General features: G+C 53.6%; 1 protein-coding gene across 1 annotated transcript; it reads right to left on the bottom strand.

The window, feature by feature from the left end:
* Positions 1 to 1,453: 1,453 nt before the first annotated feature.
* On the bottom strand, positions 1,454 to 6,828 carry LOC149752744 (uncharacterized). Its single transcript, XM_089925718.1, has 3 exons — positions 4,848 to 6,828; positions 4,452 to 4,765; positions 1,454 to 1,490 (listed from the first exon to the last, which is right to left on the bottom strand). Exons 1-3 carry the CDS (start codon positions 5,439 to 5,441, stop codon positions 1,454 to 1,456), a joined length of 945 nt encoding a protein of 314 aa, XP_089781844.1. The 5' UTR covers positions 5,442 to 6,828.
* Positions 6,829 to 9,757: the final 2,929 nt, after the last annotated feature.

The following is a 9,757-nucleotide window of genomic DNA, read 5'->3' as shown; positions in this document are numbered from 1 at the left end:
CCTTGGCGCCAATCACCGCCCCCTGGCCCTTTGCACAGTGGGGAATGGATATCCTCGGACCATTCCCCATCGCTTCGGCCCAGCGGAAATTTTTGATTGTCGCCATCGACTACTTCACCAAGTGGGTGGAGGCAGAGCCACTGGCCACCATCACGGAGGCGCAAGTCCGGAAGTTCGTAAAGAAGAACATCATCGTCCGATTTGGGGTACCTCGGGTCCTCATCTCGGATAACGGTCGACAGTTTGATAACAAGCATTTCCGAGACTTCTGCGAGGAGTTCGGGATCGAACATCGGTTCACGTCCGTGTCGCATCCCCAAACCAACGGCGAGGCCGAGGTCACAAATCGGACAATTCTCCAAGGTATCAAAGCGCGGATCGGACGGACGGGGCAAGCTTGGGTCGAGGAACTCGAGAATGTCCTTTGGGCGTATCGGACCACGCATCGGACTCCTACCGGGGAGACGCCTTTCAGCCTAACCTATGGCACGGAAGCCGTTGTCCCCGTAGAGCTCGGACTTCCCTCACCTCGGGTAGCCGCACACCGACCCGAGGCCAACTCGGAGCAACTCCGAGGGAACCTGGATCTCTTGGAAGAAGCAAGGGAAATGGCGCAGGTTCGGATGGCAATGTATCAGCGGAGGGTGGCCCGATATTACAACTCCAAAGTCCGACCGAAGCTTTTCAGAATTGGAGATCTGGTGCTGAGGCGAGCTAAGGCATCTCAACCTACGGAAGGTGGGAAGCTAGCGCCGAATTGGGAAGGCCCGTATAAAGTTCGTTGGGTAAACCGACCTGGCTCCTACCAGTTGGAAGCCCTAGACGGCCGAGAAATTCCAAGGGGCTGGAATTCCGCTAACCTGCGGATGTATTACCAATAGAACAACAAGGCCAGAAAGACAATTTGAAAAGGTGCAACACTTTTCATTTCAATAATTTCTGGTTACAATGGCGTGCTCGTGTGATTACAAGGAATTCCCAGAGGGGAATTAGGGAGTAAAGAAAGCAAAGAAGAGGTGGAGAATCTGTGGAGCTGAGGACCGAGGATCCCAAACCCTCAACCCAAAGCAGCTGCAATCCCACCGGAAGTGGGTGCTTCTAACCGGAGGCGCCATCCAGCACCTCACCAAAAAGACGAGGAGCCGCCGCAGAAGAAGCTCCCGCTGCCCCCAGGGGAACGCCGCCTCCAAAGGATATTCCCATCCTCCCCAGTGGTAGGAAAGAGAAGGAATACGAGGGGGAAGAGCATATGGAGGCGCGGTCCCGGACTGAGCGTCTGGTGCAGAGCTCAATCGGGAGGCTGAACTTCAAGGAGGGGAGATCTGATCCCGGATGAAACGCCTAGAGCGGAGCTCCGCCGGGAAGACCCTCCTTGTTGATCCCAGATGAAACGGCTAGTTGGCTGAAGCCGCAAGGGGAGCGTCTCCCCTTTCCTTCAACAGGAGTCTCTCAGTCATATGCCAAAGAGGAGGTCCGCGGTCCATGGCAACCTGAACAGCTCCGGCTTGGCAAACTCCATCGTACCTGCACCTGTATTTATAGCCGAAACTGCGGCCCCCTGGTCGTTCCGATGCGGGTGGCTCCAATAAATGCAGGCGCATTGAAACCGGAGCCGTTCCGACTCCCGAGGCGTATCTCTCCGCGATTTCCTAAGCGTCATTCTCCTTAAACCGCATTCTTTGTGCAGGACAATCCGGGTGTCATGTACCCCTAGGTCCACATATCTCCGCTCGCGCCCAGGCCGTATCCTCCTCGAAGAACCCGCGTATCGCGGCCGCTCAACTAACACTCCTCGCAAGCAGCAGCCGGTGATCCGATTTCCCAGGTAACGCATTAATTAGCGTTTAATGCCCTTCTCGTGTTCCCCCAGGCAACGCTTAGAGAAAAGGAGAAACATGATCGCGGCTGGCCACGGAGAAACCCCGTCGGGCAGCGAGCGACAAGCGCACGACCAGCGAGCGGAATTTTCCGAGGCACGGCCCTCGGATGCCTGGCTAGCCCGATGATCATCCCGGGAGCAGACTAGCCGGAAGCCCCGACCGGTCGCCTCGGCTTGCGCCAGCCTTGGCCGACCAACGAGTGGAATGCCCCGAGGCTCGGCCCTCGGATGCCTGGCTAGCCCGATGATCATCCCGGGAGCAGACTAGCCGGAAGCCCCGACCGGTCGCCTCGGCTTGCGCCAGCCTTGGCCGACCAACGAGTGGAATGCCCCGAGGCTCGGCCCTCGGATGCCAGGCTAACCCGATGATCATCCCGGGAGCAGACTAGCCTGAAGCCCCGACCGGTCGCCTCGGCTTGCGCCAGCCTTGGCCGACCAACGAGCGGAATTTCCTGAGGATTGACAACCCTCGGATGCCAGGCTAACCCGACGATCATCCCGGGAGCAGACTAGCCTGAAGCCCCGACCGGTCGCCTCGGCTTGCGCCAGCCTTGGCCGACCAACGAGCGGAATTTCCTGAGGCTTGACAACCCTCGGATGCCAGGCTAACCCGACGATCATCCCGGGAGCAGACTAGCCTGAAGCCCCGACCGGTCGCCTCGGCTTGCGCCAGCCTTGGCCGACCAACGAGCGGAATTTCCTGAGGCTTGACAACCCTCGGATGCCAGGCTAACCCGACGATCATCCCGGGAGCAGACTAGCCTGAAGCCCCGACCGGTCGCCTCGGCTTGCGCCAGCCTTGGCCGACCAACGAGCGGAATTTCCCGAGGCTCGGCCCTCGGATGCCAGGCTAACCCGATGATCATCCCGGGAGCAGACTAGCCTGAAGCCCCGACCGGTCGCCTCGGCTTGCGCCAGCCTTGGCCGACCAACGAGCGGAATTTCCTAAGGATTGACAACCCTCGGATGCCAGGCTAACCCGACGATCATCCCGGGAGCAGACTAGCCTGAAGCCCCGACCGGTCGCCTCGGCTTGCGCCAGCCTTGGCCGACCAACGAGCGGAATTTCCTGAGGCTTGACAACCCTCGGATGCCAGGCTAACCCGACGATCATCCCGGGAGCAGACTAGCCTGAAGCCCCGACCGGTCGCCTCGGCTTGCGCCAGCCTTGGCCGACCAACGAGCGGAATTTCCTGAGGCTTGACGGCCCTCGGATGCCTGGCTAGCCCGATGATCATCCCGGGAGCAGACTAGCCGGAAGCCCCGACCGGTCGCCTCGGCTTGCGCCAGCCTTGGCCGACCAACGAGTGGAAGGTCCCGAGGCTCGGCCCTCGGATGCCAGGCTAACCCGATGACCATCCCGGGAGCAGACTAGCCTGAAGCCCCGACCAGTTGCCTCGGCATGCGCCAGCCTTGGTCGACCAACGAGTGGAATTTCCTGAGGCCTAACCCTCGGATGCCTGGCTTGGCGCCGGAAGAATTTCCTGAGGCCTAACCCTCGGATGCCTGGCTTAGCGCCGGAAGAATTTCCTGAGGCCTAACCCTCGGATGCCTGGCTTAGCGCCGGAAGAGTTTCCTGAGGCATAACCCTCGGATGCCTGGCTTAGCGCCGGAAGAATTTCCTGAGGCCTAACCCTCGGATGCCTGGCTTAGCGCCGGAAGAATTTCCTGAGGCCTAACCCTCGGATGCCTGGCTTAGCGCCGGAAGAGTTTCCTGAGGCCTAACCCTCGGATGCCTGGCTTAGCGCCGGAAGAGTTTCCTGAGGCCTAACCCTCGGATGCCTGGCCTAGCGCCGGAAGAATTTCGGGAGCCAGGAGTCAGCAAGACGCTACCGAGAGTTAAAAGAAAAAGAAGGACGAAGGCGAGATGAAGAAACATTCAACTTGCATTAATTTTCATTGTTTCAAGGCCGAGGCCCATACAATTTGGCAAAACCCCGGTATACAAAAAAAAGAGAAGACAACGAAAGGTACAAGAGGTCAGCTTGGAGGAACTCCCGGGTCGGGAACGTCGGGCTCGTCCGCAGGAGGTAGGGAAGCAGCAGGAGAACCAGCAGGCAATGGCGCCGGAGAGGAGTCGAGAAGGGAGATCTCGCTCAGGTCAACTTCGGGGTACTTAGCCGACACCCTTGCCAGGCCCTCCTCGAAGCCCAAGATAAAGGCTTCGGCCCCCGCGTCCGACGCGTCACGGACAAACTCGTCGGACTGACGATAGGTCTGTACTGCCTCCGACATATCATGAGCGAACTCGGCGGACTGGCGATAAGCCTCTACCGCCTGACGCCCGATTTCCGCACTCCTCTCGGCCAGTGCCGCCTCTGCCCGCTCCATAATCTGGGCTTTCGCCTCCAAGACCTTCGCCACAATCCGGCCTTCCGCCTCGGTGGAGACCCTCAGCAGCTCAGCCCGAGCCTCCTTGTGCTTCGCTTCGGCAGCAATGCGAGCAGCCTCAGCCTCCGTCAGGCGCGAATGAAGCTCCTGATCGCTCGCACGGGACTTCTCCAAGGCCGACTCCAATTCGCCCAGCTTAGCTTCAAGAGACCGAATTCGGTTGCGGGCGTCGTCGGCTGACCGCTGGGCCTTCTCCCACCTCTCCCGGTAGTCGGCAGCCTTCCGGGACTGCTTCTCGGCCCGCTCATCTGCCTTCTTGACCTCGCCCTCGAGACCCGAGGCAAGCTCCTGAGCCTCCAACAGCTGCCTCTCGAGGGCAGCAAAGCCGAGTGCCCGCTCTTCGGCCTCCCGGAGCCTCGCCTCGAAGTCCCCGGTTGTCCTGCCTGCCACAGCCTGGCCTCCCTTTTCCACTGCTTTCAGCCGGTCCTCGGCCTTCGCCAGAAGCCCCGCCTGTTCCTTGTAGCACTCCTCCAGACGGATCATGTACTGGGCGAGCTAAGAAATAGGAAAAATAAGGGAGTCAGGCGGAGAACAACAGAGCCAATAAATGGTGAAAAGCGGCCAGAAGAACACTCACCGACATAAGACAGACACAGCTGGCAGCCCCAACGTCAGAGACCTCCAACTCCCGGACCCGCCGACGGTCCTTCTCCAGCAGCACTGTTTCGATGAGATTTCGGGCGCCATCGGTAGTGAAGGCAGACCCCGATTTCTCCCCAGAGCCGGACGGTGGTTCTGCAGCCTTACCCCTATCCATCGCCTGGGGAAGAGTCCGGCCGATCGCGCTCGGGGCGGGGGTCACCCCAGGAATTGATAGGGTCTCGCTCGGTCGGGGCCTCGGCGCGTCCCTCCTCGAGTCGTCAGGAGCCGACCGAGTCGGAGGCCGGGTCGGGGACCGATCACGTCCGACCCGTCCGTCTCGGGCAGGCTCGGATGATACCTCCGGAGTAGCGGCAATCTTACCACCGGAGGGCTGATACAGCGTCAGCTGCCGGTCCGTGCCCACGACGTCTCCCTGATCGGTGGGCCCGGACTCGTCGGTCGGCGTCGGAGGCACCTCCTTACGGGACCTCTTCGCCGGTGGGGCCCCGCTCGGAAGAGCTCGTTTCCTCCTCTGGGCTGCTTCCAGCAGGGACGCCCTACCAACAGCCTTTGTCTTCACCGACCGCATGACGTCGTCGATCTCTGCAAAAAGGACGGGATAGTCGGAGACGGAGAAACCAAAGGAAAGAACGGGACGAAAGAAGGGAAAAAGTCAAGAAAGAATCAGTGGCGGACTCACGGTCGGTGGGGACCGAGCTCAGACCGACATTCACCAAAGTATCCTCGGAAATAAGGCGGGCCACCGGGGGGAGCTGGCCCTCGGCAACCAACCCCTTCAAGGCGGCCAAGCCATCGGACTCCTCCCTTGACAGTCTCGATAGGCCGATCGGAGACTTCATCGGGGTCTCCCAGGTCGCCCTGATTTCCCAAGAGGGATCTGCATCAACAAAAAAGAAGCGCTCCTTCCATTTGTGAATGGAGGTAGGAGCCTCCTTGACAAGGCCGCATCCTCGCCGCGCTGCGAAGCACCACCACCCTTTGTCCTGGGGGTGGCCGCTCAGGCTGTAGAACTCCCAAAAAACATTCAGGGTGGCGGGGATCTCGTGCATACGGCAGAGAACCTGGAAGACCGTCAGGGCCCGCCACGAGTTCGGCACCAGTTGCGTCGGTGCCACTCTTAAACCCCGTAGCACCTGCATGACCAAGTCCGAAGGGGGAAAGCGGAACCCGGCCTGGAGAATGCCCTCATTGATGGCGATCTTCCCTGGAGGAGGATGGGACATCCTCTCCTCAGGCCCCGGGAGCGTGGCGTTGCAGGCCTCGGGAAGGTGGTACCGAGCCACGAGTCTGTCTAAGTCTGTGGCGACCAGCTCCGACTTAATTTGGTCTGCCCTCACTTCGCCCATTCCTAATGGCCAATAAACCTACGGTCAGGACGGGGACAGGAAGGGGGGAAAGACCGGAGCGACTGGAGTACACTAGTATAAGAGGGGAAAGTATGGAGAGCCCTAAGCTGAAGAATGGGGAAAACTCACCGGAAAAGAGGTAAGAGCGGCTCCGAGAGCGCCAAAGGAGAAACGAGCGAATAGTCCGACGGCAGCAACAGCGGCGCAAAGGGGAAACTTGAAAATATCTGTAAAGAAGAAGACGGACGGGGAAAGGCCCCCGATTAAATAGGCGGAAAGGCAAGTGACGCCTCAATGACGCCAGAGGACGCCTGGCTGCCGAAGGGTCGCTCGCGCCCCAAAGGCGAATCGACACCATTAAGGAAGGATGTCCGCCGAAATCCTCAGACTGCCGGGTCAGCAATAACCGCCATACGCCATAAAAAGGGCGGGGAGCTCGAAGCGCACGCGCCTCTCCGAGGAACGGCGGCAATCCCGAAACATCACTCCCTTCACCTGTTCCCCTTCTGGTTCCAGGCTCGGAAGTGGGGGGCTACTGTTACGGGGGAAATAAGCCGCCATGCCCCACGTGACCGGCACGCGCGCCCAGGAAGACTACGGCTGCCCTTTGATCCAGCAATCCGACCCCGGGTCGGATATCCTCGGCTCCGCAGCCCGACCCCGAGTCGGCTGCCCTTTGATCCAGCAATCCGACCCCGAGTCGGATATCCTCGGCTCCGCAGCCCGACCCCGAGTCGGCTGCCCTTTGATCCAGCAATCCGACCCCGAGTCGGATATCCTCGGCTCCGCAGCCCGACCCCGAGTCGGCTGCCCTTTGATCCAGCAATCCGACCCCGAGTCGGAGATCTCTTGATAACGACAGGCTATTCCCCAGAGGCACGCCGCGGCCTCCTGCTCCACTACTCCCTGCAACGGCTGTATCTGATGCTGCTCCACGATCTCCTGCATCAGCCGTACAAAGCGGAGCCCCACTATGCCCTGACGTGGCCGTACCCGGTGCTGCTCCACGACGCCCTGTAACGGCCATGTCAGTGGCCACACCATCGTGCCCCACGATAACGAACCCCCCTGAGAGACCCCCCAGCCAGGTATATATGCGGCCGGGGGGAGAAAGGGGGGAGGTGAGCAATATCTCCCAGAGCACTCTCTTACTTGCGATTATCACCTCTCCTCCTCCTCCAATCTCCTCTGACTTGACCGTCGGAGGGCCATCACCACCCTGGTGGTGGTGCAAGGCTTGTTTGCAGGTTTCTTGGCGGAAGGTGGAGCGCAGCCAACACCAACCAAGACAACTCAGACGGAACCCCGTTCACACCGCAGTGCCAATCGTTCACGGTTTGGACCACCAGCAACAATAACAATGTAAGAAATAAATAAATAAAAAGTTTCAATAACAAGATTTCTGTTGTATATTTAGTAATAAAATTTAATAATTGCCGACCACATCGATACTAGTATTATTAATACCGGTGAATAAAGTCATGAAGAGCATAAGATAAGTTAAACCTCCATTTAGATAAATACAATAGACGGACGAGCATATCAATACCAACATTATTAATATCCATTTCACATTAAACAATAAACTTTAATGATGATCAAGTATATTAATACTAGTGTCACTAAGACCAGCATCTATATGGCTTCTTTATTTTTTATATCAGGAATTTCTCTCTTATTTGATTATGTCTGTTATTTTTTATACCAAAATTTTTTCTCCTATTTATGTTTATCGTAATTACAACTCTCAAATGGGTTGGACTCTGTATCTTTCACTATTTCGATTCCCAAAAGGATTGAACTATTTGATTCAACTTCTAAATAGATTGGACTCTATTATATTGCTTCTCTCTTCTCTCTTCTATATATCTTTCCCTAATTCAATTTGCAAAAAGATTGAACTATCTAATTCAACTTCTAAATAGATTGGACTCTACTCCTATTTTCTCTCTTCTCTCTTCTCCCAAATATAGTTTAGTAGCTATAGGGTTTCTTATTACATACATACATATGTATGTACAATGAATTTTTAAGTACTCATATCTCCAGGGACTTTAGCCTTATGTAACCTTTGAAGTTTATCTAATAGTCCTAAAAACAAATATATATATACACACACACACATAACCACTATGATGTACTTACTCTCCTTTCTCACTCTACGATTTTATTTTTTTCCTTTTACCTAAGCCTGAGTAGATCGATCATTTGATAGCACATAGAGAATTCTAACATATAATACAAAACAATAAGAGGCCATCAAAATCATTATAATAATTATAACGATGTTATGTAAAATCTTGGAATAGTCATTTGACTCTCAAACAGTGATTCAATAGAAAAAAAAAAAGAAAGAATTTTTTCAACCAGCTCAACTCAAATCTTTCAAAAAAAAAAAAATATTAAAAAAATATGATAGTAGGATTTGTGTCTCATTTTATTTTATTGATGTTCATAAAACTAAGATACATAGCCTCTATTTATAATGGTAAGTTTCGCCCTTGTATAATTTAGATCAGATTTTTTTTTCTAGTTCTAATAAGACTCATTTGTTTTAAAATAGACATGATTAGTATAAATAAATATGAAAAAGCTAGAAGTCTACAAAAGGTAAATCTATACTTTTATATCAACTTTATTTTTTTCGCTCTGTCTGATTTTTCTCGGATTAAAAGATATGACAGATCAAAGTTTTTTTCGAAAAAAAAGAATTAGTTTGACCGGCCTCTTTCAGGATCCAAACGGTAGAATTTGAGCATGATTTCTAGGGACGTTGCTCAATTTTATGTGGGACACCATATTATAGATCTTGAAAAGTTATCCATTTTTTTTTAAAATAGATCATCTTAATCGGATATAATATAACAAAGTTATGGCATTCGAAAGTTTAGCTTGCGACTCGACATCCAATATAGTGGATCTCACCCTTGGACCTGTCTAGCCCTATCTATAGTGGCTAAAGTGGTCCACATCGAGTTCGGTGATCCTTTTGGATCAAACAATATTTTTAAAACTTGATTGGACAATATACTGGCAAGCTGTCTTCCCGAGTTAATCGATGACGTCAACAAACATTATTATGACATCATAATTATATTTTTATATTTTTTAAAAAAATCTAAAAACAAGAAAAATAGAAAAAAATATCACTAGTTATTCTCTTTATTCTAATTTCTAGCAAGATACATTAGTGTAATATTATTTCTATAGTTAGAAGTGGGTACTTGTATCTTAGCCACTAATCACATATCTAATGACTGATATATGATGCCAACTTGAAAAGGAAAAGAGGCATCTGTTGTGTCGGCCCTAACTTTCTCTCAACTGAGACGCAGGCCTTAGACATTGTCTCCCCCTTTTTCTTTCTCTTCCCTTTGCCTGATCCTCTCTCCCCTTTTGTTAGAAATAGACCTCATCTCTTCCAAATCTAGCAGCCTCAATGCTCTCCATTCTCAGCTCAAGCTCGATCACGAACTCGAATCCTCCACTAATGCAAGATGAGGCCAACTCCAAAACCCTAGATCCCTAACCTTAGATT

Source organism: Phoenix dactylifera, chromosome 10 (assembly GCF_051530095.1).
Source record: "Phoenix dactylifera cultivar Ajwa chromosome 10, Ajwa_hap1_PhDact_Kaust_v1.1, whole genome shotgun sequence".
NCBI lineage: Eukaryota > Viridiplantae > Streptophyta > Magnoliopsida > Arecales > Arecaceae > Phoenix > Phoenix dactylifera.
The sequence above is the reverse complement of the archived record's forward strand: the minus strand, read 5'-3'. Positions and strand labels throughout refer to the sequence as shown.